A 21,454-nucleotide genomic window follows, 5' to 3' on the forward strand; every position below is an offset into this window, starting at 1 on the left:
ACCTAAGATATGTTAACAAAGTGGAAAACAAAAGTCAAAATTGAGATTAACGAAACAAAACAAAAGACTCATTCAGTATCATACACTTTCAATCATAAGTACCAGCTTCAAGGGTGCTAGCTTCAGTCAATCTGTCTTGATTTGTGGATAGGTCTGGAGATTGTGAACCTTCTATAATGAAATAACACAAAGTAAACCGAACCAGCATTCAGTGTTCAGCTTTGGTGCAGAAGGATATTGCATATGCACAGTATTATTCATATCTTTAAACAATAATTTCTATGACTTCATATACATACCTAACACTGCTTGACCATAAGAATTTAGTGTCACTTCCTGGCCAAGTGTCTTCTTCAAGTTGTCCAAAACAGCAGCATTTTTGTGGCAGTTGTAGTGGTGTAGAATGTTCCGCATTAGGAACACATGTGAGGATGGCGTCATCATGTTGAGAAAATGATTATTTCGCCTCATCCCTGAAAACAGCTGTTCGGCTGTCTGACTGTTGACCCAGCCACAGATCTCTGGAGAAAGTTCCATTTTTCGCAGGACATCACGCTTATCCTTTGTGTTGTCCTCATGAAAACGATCATACAAGGAGACGTTCCAGTGAGAGGATGTCCATCTGGGTCTGGCACCTTCTGTTTGTGTTTTAACCATGGCAAGTTCACTTTCAGTTCACCTTCAGCTGCCTGTGCAATATTGCCGTCAGTGGGTTCACACAACCTGCCACCATGCGGCCAAAACGTTTCTGGCACTTTGGTTGGTGTGAGTTGCCAAACCACGGGCAAAATCATACAGCGTGATGTTAGGAAAGTGTTTGAAGGACAGAAGAATGTCAGCATAATCACGTGGACTTTCTGCTCTGATATTGAATTTTACGGCATAGACCACAGCACAAGGGCAGGTTACTACTGCCTATCCACCTATGAGAAGGCCAATAAGACAGGAAGAAACAATAAAAGCGAAAAAAAACTTTGTATAGGTTAATCAAATTTCAACACACACACACATAGAACGTCTTAATATTATTATCAGTGTCATAAAATGGTCCTAAAACATAAAGCAACGGATAAACAGTGTAAGTAGTGTGCATGTAAATCCACTTATTTGCCAGAAAGTAGTAGGTACCTGAAGCTCCCCAAATCTGAGAGAAGACCTTGTCATAGCTGTCTCTGTTCTTCATTTCTTGCTGAAGCCTGCTTACAATGTCCATTCGTGAACCTTGGGGGTCCACACCACACTGACCACACAAGCTTCGTAGATCTCCCATCTATAAAACACAAATTATATACACACCATAATGTAGCTAGCATCAGTCAGAGTGAACAGAAGTCATTGTCAGACAAAGGTTAGGTGCAGGTTAAGTACAGCTTTCATACCTTGACTTTGAGAAGCTCGTCTATGAGTCGGTCCTCTATGACCGTCAGCTCCAACTCTTCCACAGGACTGTGTGGGGAATGCATTTTTTGGTATTCCGTATTGCCACTCCTGGTGTGGGGCCCTATCCAAGGTGCCCAGTTGTGGTAGCTAGGATGGATGACAAAGGGGTTTTCCTTGTTGCCTATGGGGTTGGGGGCGGTTTGGGAATTTAGAGAGAGCACAGACATGATATGTGCTAATAAATAAAGGAAATGTCTCATTTCTATTTACAAGAAGACTATTGTTCAGCCAAGTCACCAAATCTGGCATTATGTAAATGAAAAAATAATGCTGCAGTTTTGGCACATGACCACATGACTACACTTTACATTGGAAAAAGGAATAGTTTGTATACTCACTAGACACCAATCCCCGGGAAATCACTTCCATTTGCACCTTCTGCCAGAACTCTTCAGCATTCACCCTGCCATCAAAATCTGCTGGTGGTTCCTCAATATCACTCACTTTCAAGAACAGTACAGTCATGACATAATCTGTACAAGACAAATATGATGTGCTTTAGAAACAGACACACTTACCAGGCATGCTAAACACTCCTTTCTTGTGAAGATCCATAACCACAGTCACAGGATGATAGCCACATGACACGCATGCAAATGTGTAACTGTGGTCACACAAGGCCTCAAACGTCATATAAGCCTGAAGAATCTTCTGAGCTGATGGGAAACGTTTGCCTGATGTTTTCTCCTCAACGACGCTCCCAACAGCCTGGTGAGTCTGCAGAATCATTGACATTACATATAAATGTACTATGTGTTCTCGGCAAAATAGACAAAATTAAAATGTTTCATATTGACTACATCCAAGAGAAAGGGGATTATTTGCCTACCTGAAGACTTTCGCAGGAAAAGACAAAGGTGTATTGACAGTAGTGTATGGTCGTCAATACACTGGTCTGATGTGGACACCATCAGACCATTCCTGGTATCGGTAAACCAGGCCACACTTGTAGCAACACTTGGTATATAATGAAATTCCTGTTCATAATAATTGATGTATTAAATGTGAAAGAGTGTAGTTTTTTGTAGTACTGTTGTGTGAAGTAAAATGACATTGAATGTACTATTTCTATTGAATTGGATAAGGTAAAGATGATGGGGCAGAATGTCACACTTGCACTGCTATACAACATGCACAAACAAACACAGATAAACAAGAAGGACCTACCTTCAAAGACATCTGTAAGGCTCACTATCTTTGCCTTTGAGGTGATTAGAGCTGGTTCACTCAGCATAGTGTGTTCTGGGCAATGGCGGCAGAAGGTCTCTGATGGGACCAAAGCAGACGGGAATGTCTTTGTGTGGACTGCCTCACGTGGAAGTGGAACTGGGATTTTTTTGTTTTTGAAGATGTCCTGAATCATCTCCACAAGAGTTTGGCCTGTTGGTGGATAATGTGCATCGTCCTTCTTCAGCTCTTCACCTTCCATTTCTGCACTGCACAGCATCATTCCTTGGTCTGCCTCAACACATTTAGCCCTCCTAAAAAGTGACTGCTCAGTTTGAAATAGATGCCACTTGGCCACGTACTTATGAATGCAAGACTGCCGTGGCTTTGCACATGGACAGTGCCAAGTTATCTTTTTTCAGTCAAAGCTGACCATCACACGTCCAAGTCTGCTGTAGTAAGTGATAGACGGCTCAAACACAGAGATAAATCTCTTAGAAGGAGGGCCTGAGAAGTTAACTTTGCAGGAGAGCGGAGTGTCAGCCTCGATGGCAGCCTTTTGCCGTGCCAGATACTGGTCTTTCTTGTCCCGCCCAAACCATTTCTCTGAGACCATCTGCTCTAGCACTTCCTGGGAAAGAGGAGAATCCAGTTGTGATGCCGGAGAGCAATAGCAAATAGACCTGATATGTGGACATTCAAAAGATCTCAAATTGGAGCGTGCAGCACAATTCATATTAATTTTGCACACATCCAATTCACAGCACGTCATCTGATTTTCCCCCCATGTCCTCTTTATTACGTGAATTGGTGTGCTTGATGATGTAAAGGACTTGGCAACAGCAAAAACACCACTGTCAAAATCAATGCACTGGTAGTACAGGTGGTGTTGAGAGGTTATGTCAGGTTTCACTACAGTGTGGCGTCTCTGCAGGTGCACCCGTAAATTCCGCCTGTTCAACTTCAATCCACAGTGTGGACATACCACTGACTCTGTGGCCTTGCAAATGGGCGGTGTGGGGGGAAATGGCACTCGCAAGGAGAATGAGCCAGGTGCTGCAGAGGCTGGGGAATTTGACAAGGTGGAAGGAGCTGGAGACTGTGGTGAGGCTGGAAGCACCGTTGAATGAGGCAAGGGGGCGGGGGGTGGAGCGGGAGACTGTGGTGAGGCTGAAAGCGCTGCTAAATGAGGCAAGGGATCTGGAGACAGATGCCCCTTCAAGGGAATCTCAAATTGGTCCTTCCGTATAATGGTGTTGATGCAGTGTGGGCAATGAAAATGTGCAAACTTTCTGCACGGCCTACTGCATTTACAGATGGCAAATCCTGTAAAGAAAAAACCTAATGTTATACATACATCTGAAAGGCCAGCTATTCCAACACGTAGGAGATATTTCACCATAGTTGCCATAAACATACCAAATTCCATCCCTACAAACTCTACCTTTGTGCTTCACTGCTAGCTTCAAGTGATTTTGCAAATGAATATCCATCTTGTATGTATGTTTGCACGTGAACATACAGCATGGGCATTCATACAGTCCATCCCTCTGAAAAGACTGAAGTTCCAGGGCACCTTCCAAACGGGTAGAGTGCTGACAAAAAAACAGAAATTTATTTCTTGTTTCATTTTACCTTTAACAACAAAATCACTTTGCAAACTATCTGCAAACCTGCAACTACAATGTAGTACTTTCACTCTTTACAAAGCTCTTTAATTTTTGGTTAAACAATCTGATTTACCATTTTGTCCCTTTAAACTTTATTAAATCCGTCCCGTGAACACATTTTAATGAAATGATTAACCTAAATGTGACTTGTTTTTCTGCCTCCATGGTAGCAGGCATCTTAAGCCCATTCATATTTAGCCTAACAATATACACAACTACAAAAAAGCTTTATAAACTACATAAAATTGCCATATTTTTACAAATTTATCGAAATATTGCGCAGGGCAGTGCTGACCGCAATGTAAGACGTTCAATCGTTTCCTTCAGTCTAGATTATCCTCAATTTCCTAACGACATTGTGATTCGTTACAAATAATAATAATAATTAAAACCGCAAGCGGTGATGAGCGGCCCTCGCAGCAAAGCGCCGCTCTGGCCTATTGGCCACCGCTGGGATTTGCGCACCGCCGGCCGCCCGCCACCGCAGATGCTGTCACGCATTTTGCCCGCCCGTCCACTGGGCGATTCACACGAACGTGTTCGGCAGCGCTCCCCCACGACTCTCAAAAAATCTGGTGCAGATCGCTCGATGCAGCGAGGAGATACAGCCGTTGAATAATGATAATGCATTTGGCCATCGGACCGGACTAAATCGTTCGGCGGGCCGAATTCGGCCCGCGGGCCGTATCTTTGACAACCCTGGTTTAAACATTAGTATACCAATTTAATCAAAGGTATCTTACTAGCTGTTAATCCAGCTTAATGTGAAAAGTTAACAAAACCATTTTAGTTTTTTAAAGTTACTTGCTATTTCATGTGTCTAAGGGTTTTGTTTCTTGCATTAAGACAGCTTTTATGAAAGTTTAACATCTAAATTGGTGGATACACACCCAAAAGTAATGTAAAAGTAACACTTTAGCAATTGGACTATTGCCAAAGGAACACTTTAGCAATATCGCGGGGGTAGCAGCTTTATAAAGGAGGCCCAGACATTCCTCTCCCCAGCCACTTGGGCCAGCTTCTCTGGGGGAATCCCAAGGCGTTCGCAGGCCAGCCGAGAGACATAGTCCCTCCAGCGTGTCCTGGGTCTTCCCCTGGGCCTCCTCCCGGTGGGACGTGCCCAGAACACCTCACCAGGGAGGCATCCAGGAGGCATCCTAACCAGATGCACAAGCCACCTCAACTGGCTCCTCTCGACATGAAGAAGCAGTGGCTCTACTCTGAGTCCTCCCCAGATGACTGAGCTCCTCACCTTATCTCTAAGGGAGAGCTCACACACACTATGGAGAAAACTCATTTCGGGATCTTGTATCCGGGATCTCGTTCTTTCGGTCACGACCCAAAGCTCGTGACCATAGATGAGGGTAGGAACATAGATCGACCAGTAAATCGAGAGCTTCGCCTTTTGGCTCAGCTCTCTCTTCACCACAACGGACCGGTACAGCGCCAGCTTCACAGCAGACGCTGCACCAATCCGCCTGTCGATCTCCCGCTCCATCTTCCCCTCATTCATGAACAAGACCCCAAGATACTTGAACTTCTCCACTAGAAGCTGGCTCTTTGGACTTTCCTTTTTTAAAAAGCTTATAGTTAGAGTGGCTCATGTTACCCTGAGCTACCTCTATAGTTATGCTGCTATACGTTTAGGCTACTGCAGGACATCAGGGTCTATTGTTCTTCAATTTTGAATGACTGTTGTCATTTCAGCTTTTAACTTTTTGATTTTTCTTTTTTCTTCATAGTAGGTACACCTGGTCCGGCGTTCTGTTAGCTGTGGCATCATCCAGGGAAGACAGATCACCCGCTACTACCATCTAATGTAGAACTTCTGTGCTTTTTTGTCTGTCTTGTTCTGTCTCTGCTCTGTCTTCTGTAACCCCCAGTCTGTCGAGGCAGATGACCGTTCATACTGAGCCCGGTTCTGCTGGAGGTTTTCCTTCCCGTTAATGGAGAGTTTTTTTTCCCGCTGTTGCTTCATGCTTGCTCAGTAGGTAGGATTGCTGCAAAGCCATGGACAATGTAGACGACTCTCCCTGTGGCTCTACGCTTCTTTAAGAGAGAATGCTACTTGTCAAGACTTTGATGCAATGAACTGGTTCCCTTATATAGGAATTTTTTTGACCAATGTGTATAATCTGACCCAATCTGTATAATCTGATTGATTTTGACTTTGTAAAGTGCCTTGAGATGACATATTTCATGAATTGGCGCTATATAAATAACATTGAATTGAATCATCTCTTTAGACCAAGTAAACTATCACATTTTATGAGACAGTTATCTCATTTTAAAGATATAATCATCTAACGTTATTACTCTTAGCAAGTTAAAGCTCCATAAAAATTTTAGACCAGCTTTTAGTTCCACTCTTTTATTATGCACATCTAGGCTACCTATAAATATAAAGTATGGCATGCCAAAAAACATTTTCAAGAAACGGCAATTTTAGTAATTGTCTTGCAATTTTATATCTAAGCATTAAAAATTATAAAATTTCACCAATTTTCACAGCAAGATGGAAATAACAACTATCCAACATTTTAAGATTTTGTAAAAACTTTTTTCCTCTTTTACCTACCTTTTGAAATTAATACTTGTTTCTACTTCTCCAAAATTATACTTCAAGAAAACTATTGTGCTGTCCTGGGGCCATATGCAGCTAGACAGCTGGGACAAAAGTTCCCCACACAAAGCTTCCTTTTCTTGCGTTCTCTGAATAACCTTTATTCACAAATCTGGCTTTAAACATTCTTTTTGTAAAAAGACAAATATTTTCCAAGGCAGAAGCGTGTAGAACAAATTCAACTTCAACATTAGCAGTTTCCCTAGCTTCCCTAGCTGAAAAGCAGCTTTTACCAGAGCAAAATACGTCAAACATCTTTTTTTAAGGTGGGAGCACTCACTATCTCACGTAATTCACATAGACATCTAACAAAGTTGTGATGTCTCACTCTGATTAAATATGAACCCAAAACGTTTCTAACTGTTTTTAGCATGGATTTCCTCTGACTAATAAATAATTTATACATTTTTTATGTAATGTATTCACGACATGAATTCCTTGCTGTCTTAACAAAAGGCAGAACAACTATAACGTTACTTTCTATAATTATTACAGGTTCTGCTGAGATGTCAAATTCTGGAGAGTGCTTAGACACTCTGACACACAAATATGGATTAACTTCATTTCATGTGCACTCGTGAACTTGTTTTAGTTGATTTAGTTTTCTTGATGTACTGTAGAGCGTGATGAGGTCTGTTGTGGTATTGTGTGCACTGGATTGAGGGGACAGTTGGCGTTGTCTGTCAAACCCAATCTTCTTAAGCTGCAAATTCAGTAAAGTTACAAGTTTTCTTGCAACCTCTCATATGGAACTAGTCTAAAAAATAAATAAACTGATAATTAGAAGATCAGTTTGTACATCCACACCAACTCTAGAACCAAAGCCGTATTCAGCTGGATCTTATCCTGACAAAATGTCCCAATTCAGCCAAATAAACTCCAAAAGCTTAGAGGAGATCATTCAGCAGCTAAGTTCCTCCTCATGCTGACTTGATGCTCTACCCACAGTTTTCCTTAAGAAAGTTTTGCCTGTCATAGCGTCTGATTTGACTCAGATAATAAACACGTCCCTTCTGTCAGGTGTTTCCCCCCAGTCCCTAAAAACAGCAATTATCAAACCACTGTTAAAAAAGAACAATTTAGACAAACTACTACTCCAGAACTACAGGCCCATTTCAAACCTCCACTTTATCAGTAAGATTATTGAAAAAGCTGTGTTTCAACAATTAAACACCTTCTTAACAACGACCAGCCGCTTTGACGTTTTCCAGTCTGGCTTCCGTGCTCACCACAGTACAGAGACCGCCCTTATTAAGGTGTTTAATGACATCCATATAAATACAGACTGCGGAAAAACCACCATGCTGGTTCTGTTGGACCTCAGTGCAGCATTTGATACTGTTGATCACTCCATTCTGTTAGAGCGCCTGGAGAACTGGGTCGGCCTCTGTGGTACAGCTCTCCACTGGTTTAAATCCTACTTAAAGGACAGGGACTTTTTTGTATCAGTAGGTAACTTTACATCGAAGATTACAAAAATCACATGTGGGGTTCCCCAAGGGTCCATCCTGGGTCCCCTCCTATTCAATATCTACATGCTCCTCTAGCTCAGATCATAAGAAACAACAACATCAGCTACCATAACTATGCAGACGACACACAGCTCTACATCACCATGTCACCAGGTGACTATGAACCAGTTCAAGCACTGAGTAAATGCCTAGAAGAAATCAATACGTAGATGTGCCAAAATTTTCTTCAGTTGAATAAAAACAAAACAGAAGTAATAATTTTTGGACCAATAGAGGAGAGATCAAAGGTTAGCACACAGCTTCAGTCGCTTCAGCTAGGAACCACTGATCAGGCCCGAAATCTTGGAGTAGTAATGGTCTCAGACCTGAACCTCCAAAAGCATCTAAAGACAGTTACAAGGTCAGCTTTCTATCACCTGAAAAACATTTCCAGGATTAAAGGACTAATGTCTCAGCAGGATCTGGAAAAACTAATCCATGCGTTTATATTTGCAACGGTGTTTTCACAGGCCTGCCTAAAAAGTGGATCAGACAGCTGCAGCTGATCCAGAATGCTGCTCCCCGCGTCCTCACTAAGACTAAGAAAGTAGAGCACATCACCCCAGTTCTAAAGTCCTTCCATGGCTCCTATGAAGGCAGATTTGTGTCTTTATTATTCAATCAAAAAAAAGGTTGCTTCAATCAAAAAATATATTTTCAATAAAAAAAAAATTCACTTCAATTAAAAAAAAACTTTTCAATCAAAGAAAAAAAGTATTTGAATCCAAAAATATATTTGAGACTCAAAAAAATACATTTGAACACTGATTTTCTTTGATTGAAAATGTTTTCTTTGATAGAAGTCCGTTTTTTTTTGTTTGAAGCAATGTTTTTAATTGAAGTAGCATTGTTTTTTGATTGGACCATATAATGGGTAGGACATTTGTGTCTTTATCATTCAATCAAAAAATAAGTTGCTTCAAACAAACAAACAAGGGAATCAATAAAAAAAAGTCACTTCAATCAAAAGATAAACGTTTTCAATCATAGAAAATAGTTTTGAATGCAAATCAAATATTTGAGACTCCAAAAATTGCATTTGAACACTTTTTTTTTAATTGAAAATGTTTTCTTTGATTGAAGTAATCTTTTTTTGCGTTTGGGGTATACATGGGTAGGACATTTGTGTCTTAATCATTCAATTCCAAAAAAGTTGTTTCAATCAAAAAAAATATTTTCAATTAAAAAAATAAATTAATTAAATGCAAAAAAAATTACCCGTCAATAAAAAGCTATTGAAGAGAATGTGTTTTTTCGTTGTTTTTTTTTTTTTTTTGAAGAAAAAAAAAATTTGAAGTTCAACATTTTTTGATTAAATAACTTTTTTTTTGAAGAGAAAAAAGTTTTAAAGTTCAATTTTTTTTGATTGAATCATTTTTTTTTTTAAGTGAAAAAAGTTTTGAAGTTCAGATTTTTTCGTTTGAATCACTTTTTTTTTGAAGCTCAAAAAGTTTTAAAGTTCAAATTTTTTCGATTGAATCATTTTGGAACAAACGTACCGTGGTGGGCGGGTGCTTCTCTATTGGTCAGACATGTTTGATTGACAAGTGTCTACACCAACGACGTCTTTCTGACAAAGAAGTCTTGTTCGGCACTCCCCAGGCCAGACAGCTTTTTAACAGCAAGAGGGAACAGCGGTGAAGTTGTCGGTAAGTAGATAAAACAGGTTGAAAATAATTGTTGTCATGTTATTAGCCCATTCTGTTGATATTTACAATAAATTGTACGCTTACTAACTTTGTTCACGTTGAGGAATGTTTGTAATGGTGTGAGGTTAGATGTCTAAATATTTTCAGACAGGCAAGCAAAGTGGGCGAACCTATGGCCCCCACGCAGCAGCTTGCTATGTGCTAAAGAGCTACTGTGTTGAGTAAAGTAGCCACAGCGCTGCCTGTTTAGTAGATGCTTTTATCTTGAGAGCGGGATATAGGCTGCTTAAGCTGCTGTTAGTCGAGGTGCATGCGTCTCTCTCCCCCCTCCCCCCATACATTTACCGCTGGGTCCCGTGTCGGCCAAGTGCCATGTACTGTGCAGGGTATGGCAGGCCGTTTTAACATTTATTAGCTTGACTGAACATGAATTTCAGACATCTCAAATACGGAATAAGATTTTTGCACTTAAAATAATAACAGTTCATCTACATCATCTTATTTCAAGTGCAGAATAGCTAATAACCTTCTTTTAGGGGTAAGGATACTCATTCCATTGGCAAATAGTCTTATTTAGCTGCTCAAATCAAGGAAGAATACACTGATTTCAAGAAAGTTTTACTCACTTTTAGTTCCCTTTTTGCAGTGCTAAAGTCTTGACTTAATGTGTATTTCAGATATCTCCAACAGAATTCTTGCTATCTAAAGTGGAAACTTTAGATATCTTAAATATAATTATTTATAGTAGAAATTACATCACTTTTCCCATTTATGTGTAGTGGGATTTTACTTTCGGATATCTAAAATAACTTTCTTCCTATCTAAAATAAACTTTCTGGATGTCTGAAAACTAATCCTGGATCTCCATAATCCATTTTTTACCGGTCATAGTTTTTATTTCAGATATCAAAAATCAATGATCAAAAGTTTTGAAACCAATAAATTCCGCTTTCTGTCCGTCAATTTGCGTTGGTAGTAATTGACAGAATTGCAAGAAAAGGGCATGAAACTGAGCGAGCCCTTAGCCAGGGAATGTGTAGCGACAGAGAGCGACGTTCAATAGAAAGTTGTGTAAGAAACCTTCACAGAATTGAACATTTATTGTCTACAGAAACCTACAATGAACAGTAAAGCAGTTTGACTGAGGTTGGAGTGCTAGCAATAGCTCATTTCCATCGAACCGAGGATCGTCGTTTCTTCATAAGGCGGGTTAGTTCAGGTAAGTCCTCACAAACAAAATTTCTTTTCTTTTTTTTTTATTAATTGATTTCTATTTTATTTTTTTGCTGTTAAAGATTGGGTTGTCTTCTGTATAAAATGTAATACTTAACATTTGTTTTCCTAGGGCGGAGTGGCAGACCATCTATTGTTACCAGAGAGCACATAGACGTCCTTATGAAGCAAGGACATACAATCAAAAAAAAGGCAAAAATGATGGGATGTTCCTCGTCGTTTTTGAACAACAAATCAAAGCTGGTGGACCTACACATAAGAGGAAGACTGTCTGCCTTAGATGACAATCAGCTGCAAGATCGTGTGAGCACATTGCAGGACCAGTATCCAAACTCTGGGAATGAGGTTTGTCTTTTCTACAGAAAATTGATATTTAAGTTGGATCCGCTTGTGAGAGTATTTTTTAATCATTAATGCTTTCATGTTTGTATTTTTCAGATGATGAGGGTGCTGCTTCGTGCTCAAGATGTGATTGTCACACGGGCCAGGGTACGCTAAATGTTGGGAAGGACAAACCTGACATCTGCTTCAAGAAGGTGGAGTCGGACTGTTGCAAGGTGGGCTTACCATATGCCGTACCCCAACAGTTTGTGGCATATTTATATATATATATATATATATATATATATATATATATATATATATATATATATATATATATATATATATGAGAGTGAGACAGGCTGCTTGATTTGCTGTACTGAATCATGGAGAGTGAGCAGAGTTATGCTGGTAGTTACGCCACGTTTCGGTCTGTTGAGTTGGAGGATTTTTCACCCTCCTCATCCCCGGCGGTGTAGGAAGGTTTTTGTGGAGCCAAGCAGACCAGACTCTGATCAATTTGACCTGCTGGCTCAAGGCCCTGACTCAGTGAAGCCACAACCTGGCGCTGCAGAGTCAAATGGTGGACAGAATTGGTCCTGTTATATATTATCATATATCAGAATCAACATATATTTTCTGCTTTGTAACCCAGGCGGGATCACCGGCAGCTTTGTGCATCATGATTCATTTGTAATGTGGACATGTCAGCCCCAGATCACCCTCTCTGTATCGTCTCAAACAGCAGGCAGATACCGCAGATCGCCCATGTCCAATGTCCAACCTAGAACCAACATCACAGTCTCTCAGCAGCCCCTTCCCGGCCGCCTCAAGACACTAACTGCAGAACAATTGATTGCTTTCACATACACTGCCCAACAACACATAAAAAGTTGGTAAATTTGTTTTTTGAAGATAAAAAAGGTCGCTAGAGAGTTTGAAAAGTGCAATAGTGCTCTCTGTGGAGGCACAAGAAGATGCTCTATTTTTTTGTTTTGTTTTTTAAGACTGAGGTGGCTTTTATAGTCCTGAGCAGCCAGGGGACCAATGTCACACACTCAGAATTACGTTGCACGTGCAGAAACTAATGTTAATTTGAAATTCAATGCAAGAAGTTTGACCCTAGGAAGGCGCCATACTGAGTTTTGGACACAAAAGCCGGATTTCAACAAATATGCATTATAATTTTTCAAAAATAATGACCAGGATATGTAGATAGTACTATAAAACAACCATGTTAAGAGTTTATTGACAACAAACAGCTGATTTGGGGAAGAGTTACACTTTAACAGAATTTAGCAACCTAGAAACCAGGCTTTTCCATATTTGTTAAGCCTCCTATCTGGGATACCCTCCAGGTTGATATCAGTAGCTCTTTAAATTCTATTGTTGAGTTATTGTGCTCTGAATTGCTTTTTACAGAAAATTATCAAATGAAACAATATAGTGACCTTGAGTGTTTTTCCAGCAATGAATATATAACTTTGTCTTTTTGAAGATTGATAATGTTGATTTTTAGCACTAGGTGATAACGTGTTTCAAATATTTGCTGATATACTAATTCAATTATTCATAATTTCAGCAAAAAATGTTGAAACCATTGATTTATTTCTAATACGGGTTTTCTGATCATTATCGTATATTGTCTCCAGGTAGGGGGTTGTATCCTTATTTTAAGTACTAATTTTATTTTGTGTTGTTTCAACTTTCTAGATGGGGCTTGGTGATACATGGTGCCATCGAAGGACACCCGTGTGGGATTACCTCAGCTGCTAAACAATAGGGCAACAACAGTACTCTGTCAGTTTTTGAAAGCAACATCTTACTATGGACTACCATCAAGAGTCAGATCAGACCATGGGGATGAAAACATGCTGCTTGCTTTATGCATGCATCTAGTTCAAGGGCTGGAACACAGAGGCTTCATAACAGGACAATCAGTTCATAATCAGCGCATAGAACACCTTTGGCAGGATGTATTTTTGCATGTGCTGCAGCATTTCTACCATACATTCTACTGTCTGGAGGACGCAGAGAATCTTAACCCAGATAATGATATCCACAGACTTTCTTTACATATTGTATATCCACCTGAGATTCAAAGGAGGCTGGAACAGTTCAGACAGGCTTGGTACCACCATGGTTTGCCCACAGAAAGTAATCACACAGCAGCTCGTCTGTAATTCTGATGCAGAATACATTTGACAATTGTTGACATTTAATCATTCTTTTGCACATTGCCATTATCACTTTATTTTAGATCTGTAAATATTTATTTATATATATATATATATATATATATATATTTCTTTTGTGGGGAATGTTGTATTTATATAATTGTTGTTTTTATATCTGCAGCGTGTAACGAAAATAATTTCCCACTGAGATTATTAAAAGTATTTCTGATTCTGAAATAACTGTTGGGTGCGGATCGATGAAACCTTGCAGTCAGGCCGCTGTGAGGAACTTGTAAACTTTAGTTCAGAAAAAAGGAAGAAGCATGAATACCGTCACTGTATCCCTAACCTAACCTTCGGATGTTTGCGTTTCTACCACATTTTAATTGTGCTCTGAGCGAAAGATTCCGTTTTGCAAATTTAGATGCCCAACTAAGTCAAGACGACAGACGCTCACATCTCTTCTATAAGAACTCCAAAGGACTGTACACATTATGCACAAACACATCAGATAGACTAGGTAATATAAAACAGCTTCTTTATTGACTCTAATGGGAAATTCTATATAGTTTGCATATCTTATGTTTCAACCTCTCCCTTACATCTGGAGCTGCTGTCTTACAGGAGTTGTCTGGACCAACATGATCTCACATACAGAACCTTCTGAAAGTATTTAGCCCCCTTGAACTTTTCAACCTTTGGCCAAATTTCAGGCTTCAAACATAAAGATATAAAACTGCATGTTTTCGTGAAGAATCAACAAGTGGGACACAATCATTAAGTGGGACGAAATTTATTCATTCTCTTTCTTTTAAAAAACACATTTTTATTTTGGCCCTCTTCTTGTGTTAAACTTCTCCCTCCTTTTGGCAAAAATATCTGTTTATTTATTTTTTCTTTGTCATTAGTGGCCATGATAAGTTCAGTTTAATATTTTTTTATGTATCAAACTTTAATTTTGAGTATTTTCTTTATTGCCATAAAGACAAACCTAGAAGAGAACATATGATGGTCTTGGATAACAATTTGTCAACTTCCTGAAAGTTGTTAAAATCTAAAACCATTTCAGAAGTTTAATGACAGAACCTGAATCATCTGGCACAGTCTTCTGATATTTTATCCTCAGGACCAGCTAAAGGCTTTTAGTAAAAAACATATGAACAGTATTTTTTAAACACTGGTACACTTTTCAGACTTGTAAAACCACGTTTTACCTTAAAATTAAGTAAAACATTAACAACAGCTGGACAAACATGCAAACCCGTCATCACCTTACAGCGTAACCTTTCATAGTCACATTCGTGATCATTTAAGAAACTCCAAAGGTCGGAGCTTGCAAAATTCCCTCCATCATGTATATTCTAAAAGCCTTGTAGGAGGAGTGCAGCGACAGATACAACAGGACAACAACACTAGTATTGGCTTCTGGGTAAATTGTCTTGGTGTCATGCAGAAACTGGATTTCAGGCTGGCAGGAAAAGCCAAGTGGAGGGATGGCAGAGGCTCCAGAGGTGAACATCGAGAGAGAGGGTGGACCATCCTCCTCTTCTATAAGACAGAACAATAGAAGAATACGACTGTTAGACATGGAAAAAATACCCCTGATGTATTGTACAAAGTAATTTTAAATTTATGGAAATTGACTAAAATGAAAAAACAGACCTTTAATGTCAATCAGCCAGTCACTCCTAAAGCAGACCAATTGGTTCTCCAGAACGCGCTGATTGCTGCCCTGAGCAGAATAGGCCACTGTGGCTCATGTCCCTGGCAGTGAGGGCTTTCTCCTCACACACGGACATGTCAGGAACAACAGCTGGGTTTTTCTGGAGCTCTTTCAGTAGCCCCAGAATCTTGAAGCCCTCTGCAAACCTAAGAGGCAAGGCAAGTTTATTTCTAAAGCACATCTAATGTACAAGAAAATTTCTACAAAAACCTTAAAGCAAGGTACAGAGGACATTAAAAAAGTACATATAAAAAAACAAACATGATTAACAAACAATTTATTAAAGGAACAATAAGCATTATTTTGACACAAGGTTGTGCTTTAGCACTGTCTGTAGACCAAAACAATCATGGGTGCTTTCAAAGGCTGCCTGCACCGCGGCGTGGTGACCACTCTGCATTTCTCAGCGTATTATTAGCATGGTGGGCCGCCAGGCTAATATTAACTACAGACCTGAGAACAGGTGGGTCTTTAATCTGGATTTACATAAAAATGTTTTAGCTGAGTCTGGGAGTTTGTTCCAGACATGTGGAGCATAGAAGCTAAATGCAGCTTCTTTAGGTCTACTTCTGACTATGGGAACCGGTCCAGATTGCATCCAGATGACCTGAGAGGTCTTATGGATTTATGTTGGATCAGAAGGCCACTGATGGATCCTGGTCCTAAAACAATCAGAGCTTTATAGACCAGCAGCATAACTCAAAAGTCTGTCTTCTGACAGTGAGGGAGCCAATGGAAAGACCTCAGAACCAGACTGATGTGGTCCAAGGGTTTGTTTTTAGCTAGGGCTGAATGAGCTGCAGTTGTCTATTACAGGGGTTGGACAATGAAACTGAAACACCTCTTATTTTAGTGTGGTAGCTTTCATGGTCACATTGGACCAGCCTGGTGGCCAATCTTCATTAATTGCACATTGAACCAATAAGAGCAGAGTGTGAAGGTCCAATTAGCAGGGTAAGAGCAGTTTTGCTCAAAATATTGCACTGCACACAACATTATGGGTGACATACCAGAGTTCAAAAGAGGACAAATTGGATGCACATGGTTCAAACTAGTGATGGGTCCGGCAACACCGATGTGTCGGCACATGTGTCGAGCTCATAGAGCAAAACCCGTGTCGATGCGCGTATCGACACGGGAAAGTCACGTGACCGATACAGGAACTGTTTCGAACTGACTGACGCACCAAACTGTTTCTGTTCCCTCTAAGCTGCACGCGTGTGCATTTGCGCACAGCAAAGATATGCTGCGCAGTAAATAAAATCCAAGTTGAACTGTAAACAAAGTAACGGTTAATAATGGTTCATTTTTAACCATGTTGCAACTCTGGTGTGATGGTGTACCACAGTCTCGCTCTGTGAGCGCCAGGTGCTGATCGGAGCGCGCCACTGATGGATAGGTTGGGCAGACGCCTTTACGGTTGGGCGGGTTGCGCTGTGCGTCTTTGTTCTGAGCGTCGTTTCAGAAAAAACAGCTGATCTACCCTTAGTAGAAAGCTGCTACTCTGAGTAGTTCGATCAATCATTGAACGTGAGCATGAGCATTGAAAGGACATGGCAGCAAAAATTTTTTAATAAATAAATAAATATAAAAGCCAGTCCACAAGCATCCTCGTTCACATTATTTATTGACTGTATCTAAAAAAAAAAATCAAATATATGTTTAATTCAAATGAAAATATAAAATAATGCAATGCAACATACAATGATTTAAATTGTATTGTGTATACTTGGTCATCAAATCAGTGTCAGTTAACTCTGTCAACCAGGTTGGCTGTAGGGATTTTTAAGGTCCAGCAGGTGTCAGTATTCAGTGACACAGTATCGGCACAGTTTGGCAATGTGTTGAAACGCTTCATGACGCCTCATCGACCCATCACTAGTTCAAACATTGTATCCTGAAGGAGGTGCCGTGTATCAGGATGACGATGCACCAATACACACAGCAAGACTGGTGAAAGATTGGTTTGATGAACATGAAAGTGAAGTTGAACATCTCCCATGGCCTGCAGTCACCAGATCTAAATATTATTGAGCCACTTTGGGGTGTTTTGGAGGAGCGAGTCAGGAAACATTTTCCTCCACCAGCATCACGTCGTGACCTGGCCACTATCCTGCAAGAAGAATGGCTTAAAATCCCTCTGACCACTGTGCAGGACTTGTTTATGTCATTCCCAAGATGAATTGATGCTGTATTGGCCGCAATAGGAGGCCCTAAACCATACTAATAAATGATTGTGGTCTAAAACCAGGTGTTTCAGTTTGATTGTCCAACCCCTGTATATTTAAATGGTAGATCTGTAAACATGCTGTTACAATAATTAGGCTGACTGCAGATGAATGAAGGACTAGTTTCTCCAGGTCCTGCAAAGTAATCACACATTTCATCTGATATTCTTAAGGCTGATTTTGTAATTGCCTTAACTTGTTTCTTAAAATTTAGGTCTGAATCTGTCACTAAATCCAGATTTCTGGCCTGGTTGGTGGTTTTTAGAAGTATAGATTAATATCCCTGTCCATCAATCTTACTGATAAAGGCACCACAACACAAGTATGCTAACAGAAACATGGAGGAACCCATTTTTTCCCCTCAGATCTTATGACAACATCAACACCTTTGTTAAGATAAGAGGGTGTGAATATTTTACTGGTCGTGGGCAACTCTCATAGGTCCGTTGACAATAAACTTGACAGCGGAGCGAACTAGGGAGTCCTTTTTTCTCCAGTTTGGGACATGCCTAAGGCAACCCTTGATGCTAATGCTGTCTGCAGCTTCTTCAATGGCAAAATTAGCCTCATTGGTGATTTCACTTTCTTTTGTCTGAATAAAGATGAATACACATGAGTCCACCCAGCCTCTCCCCCAGTGACTGCTGGAGATAGGCACCAGCAACCCCCGCCACCCCATCAGGGATTAGGCGGGTCTGAAAATGGATGGACGGACACATGAGTCCCACCAATAAACTCATGCTAAGTGCATGTCTTTGGACAATGGAAGGAAACCGGTGTGCCTAAAGGGGGCCACATATACACAGGGAGAACATGCAAACTCCACACAGAGGCTTTTAAGCCTCATCTGTGGTAGGCCCACATTATCCAGGACTAAGCATTTTAAAAAGTATTGAAGGTGACAAATGACAGTTTATACTCATACCTTGATTAGCTGCTCCCGGAGTTTGTGATCATGCAGAACTTCTGGTCTGAAAGGGATATTTGGAAGCCCGCAAATTGCTGAAACAGCCCTTCTGAGAAAAAATGGTGGGCAACTCCTCCACGGACAACACAGACTGTAATCATTTTTGCTACAAAGTAGTACAACTTTGCTTCCAATGCTGCAGAAGAAACATAAAAGGATGGTTAGTTAAATGACTACCCAAGACTAAATTCCTCTGCTTAAAATAGACTGAATTCACTAGAATGAGGAAGGCATGATTAAAAACGAACCCTGACATACAAAATACCCTAGCACTATGTGACGTTTATTTGATGGCTGGCTGGAGAAATACTCATGTCCACTCCACTGATCAGCTAAGACAAAATGGCTTTTAGGGTAACTCTGAGAGATGGGAAGAGGAGAAAAATTAACTGTAATGTAACAATTCTATAATCTTATTTTAAAAGTTTTGGTTTTTTGTGACCAGAAGTTCAATTCAATTTATTTAAATGTTATTTATATAGTGCCAATTCACAACACAACCTTGTATAGGCATATTGAAATTTTAGATATCTGAAATTCCAATTTAATTCGTCATATAATCAGTAGTGGATATATGTAATGTCATTTCTACTAGTAGAAATATATTTTTGATGTCAAGAATTATATATCTGGATATCTAGAATGTTTTATTTATTTTTTATATCTGAAATGATGATGACTAGTATTGACTGGATTATGGAGATCTGAAATTAGATTTCATCCTAGTCGGAATTCAGTTTTAGACATCCGGAATGTTTATTTTAGATTGGAAGAATGTTATTGTAGATGTCTGTAAATAAAAGCCCTATACACATGAATGGGGAAAGTGACGTAATTTGTACTACTTTGAATTATATTCAAGATATCTGAAATATTCATTTTAGATAGGACAAATGTTATTGTAAATGTCTGAAATGTAAATTTTGACTAGGAAGGAATGTATTTGAGATGTCTGGTATACATATTCAGTCAAGCTAATAAATGTTAAAACGGCCTGCCATACCCAGCACAGTACATGGCACTTGGCCGACACGGGACCCAGCGGTAAATGTATGGGGGGAGGGGGGAGAGAGACGCATGCACCTCGACTAACAGCAGCTTAAGCAGCCTATATCCCGCTCTCAAGATAAAAGCATCTACTAAACAGGCAGCGCTGTGGCTACTTTACTCAACACAGTAGCTCTTTAGCACATAGCAAGCTGCTGCGTGGGGGCCATAGGTTCGCCCACTTTGCTTGCCTGTCTGAAAATATTTAGACATCTAACCTCACACCATTACAAACATTCCTCAACGTGAACAAAGTTAGTAAGCGTACAATTTATTGTAAATATCAACAGAATGGGCTAATAACATGACAACAATTATTTTCAACCTGTTTTATCTACTTACCGACAACTTCACCGCTGTTCCCTCTTGCTGTTAAAAAGCTGTCTGGCCTGGGGAGTGCCGAACAAGACTTCTTTGTCAGAAAGACGTCGTTGGTGTAGACACTTGTCAATCAAACATGTCTGACCAATAGAGAAGCACCCGCCCACCACGGTACGTTTGTTCCAAAATGATTCAATCGAAAAAATTTGAACTTCAAAACTTTTTGAGCTTCAAAAAAAAAGTGATTCAAACGAAAAAATCTGAACTTCAAAACTTTTTTCACTTAAGAAAAAAAAATACTTCAATCAAAAAAAATTGAACTTTAAAACTTTTTTCTCTTCAAAAAAAAAGTTATTTAATCAAAAAATGTTGAACTTCAAATTTTTTTTTTCTTCAAAAAAAAAAAAAAAACAACGAAAAAACACATTCTCTTCAATAGCTTTTTATTGACGGGTAATTTTTTTTGCATTTAATTAATTTATTTTTTTAATTGAAAATATTTTTTTTGATTGAAACAACTTTTTTGGAATTGAATGATTAAGACACAAATGTCCTACCCATTTATACCCCAAACGCAAAAAAAAGATTACTTCAATCAAAGAAAACATTTTCAATTAAAAAAAAAGTGTTCAAATGCAATTTTTGGAGTCTCAAATATTTGATTTGCATTCAAAACTATTTTCTATGATTGAAAACGTTTATCTTTTGATTGAAGTGACTTTTTTTATTGATTCCCTTGTTTGTTTGTTTGAAGCAACTTATTTTTTGATTGAATGATAAAGACACAAATGTCCTACCCATTATATGGTCCAATCAAAAAACAATGCTACTTCAATTAAAAACATTGCTTCAAACAAAAAAAAACCGGACTTCTATCAAAGAAAACATTTTCAATCAAAGAAAATCAGTGTTCAAATGTATTTTTTTGAGTCTCAAATATATTTTTGGATTCAAATACTTTTTTTCTTTGATTGAAAAGTTTTTTTTAATTGAAGTGAATTTTTTTTTAATTGAAAATATATTTTTTGATTGAAGCAACCTTTTTTTTGATTGAATGATAAAGACACAAATCTGCCTTCATAGGCTCCCTGTATATCAGAGAATAGACTTTAAAAACTTCTGTTCGTCTATAAATCCCTGAATGGCTTAGCACCTAAATACATCAGACTTGTTATCAGTGTATTAACCATCCGGGCCATTAAGGTCTTCTGGCTCTAGCCTACTCTGCATACCTAGAACCAGAACTAAACAAGGAGAAGCAGCATTTAGTTCCTATGCTCCACTGATCTGGAACAAACTACCAGAAAATTGTAAAGGTGCGGAAAGCCTGAGTTCCTTTAAATCAAGATTAAAAACACATTTGTTTTGGATTGCCTT

General features: G+C 39.3%; 1 protein-coding gene and 2 long non-coding RNA genes across 4 annotated transcripts; 1 reads left to right on the top strand and 2 right to left on the bottom strand.

The window, feature by feature from the left end:
- Nucleotides 1-908: 908 nt before the first annotated feature.
- LOC110368202 lies at nt 909-2,122 on the bottom strand. The gene is made up of 5 exons (XM_036132363.1): nt 1,959-2,122; nt 1,779-1,883; nt 1,380-1,561; nt 1,076-1,270; nt 909-923 (listed from the first exon to the last, which is right to left on the bottom strand). Exons 1-5 carry the CDS (start codon nt 2,071-2,073, stop codon nt 909-911), a joined length of 612 nt encoding a protein of 203 aa, XP_035988256.1. The 5' UTR covers nt 2,074-2,122.
- A 7,751-nt stretch (nt 2,123-9,873) lies between these two features.
- On the top strand, nt 9,874-13,839 carry LOC118560849. 2 transcript variants are annotated; one of them, XR_004929640.1, is made up of 5 exons: nt 9,874-10,060; nt 11,172-11,279; nt 11,406-11,638; nt 11,732-11,850; nt 13,328-13,838. It is a non-coding gene; the product is annotated as an uncharacterized LOC118560849 (long non-coding RNA). The 2 variants fall into 2 exon arrangements; XR_004929639.1 differs by lacking the exon at nt 9,874-10,060 and having other exon boundaries at nt 11,009-11,279; nt 13,328-13,839.
- Nucleotides 13,840-14,312: 473 nt separating this feature from the next.
- Nucleotides 14,313-20,347, bottom strand: LOC118560847. The gene is made up of 4 exons (XR_004929637.1): nt 20,099-20,347; nt 18,668-18,845; nt 15,454-15,660; nt 14,313-15,339 (listed from the first exon to the last, which is right to left on the bottom strand). It is a non-coding gene; the product is annotated as an uncharacterized LOC118560847 (long non-coding RNA).
- Between the last annotated feature and the right edge of the window lie 1,107 nt (nt 20,348-21,454).

This window comes from Fundulus heteroclitus, unplaced genomic scaffold (assembly GCF_011125445.2).
Source record: "Fundulus heteroclitus isolate FHET01 unplaced genomic scaffold, MU-UCD_Fhet_4.1 scaffold_490, whole genome shotgun sequence".
Classification (NCBI taxonomy): domain Eukaryota; kingdom Metazoa; phylum Chordata; class Actinopteri; order Cyprinodontiformes; family Fundulidae; genus Fundulus; species Fundulus heteroclitus.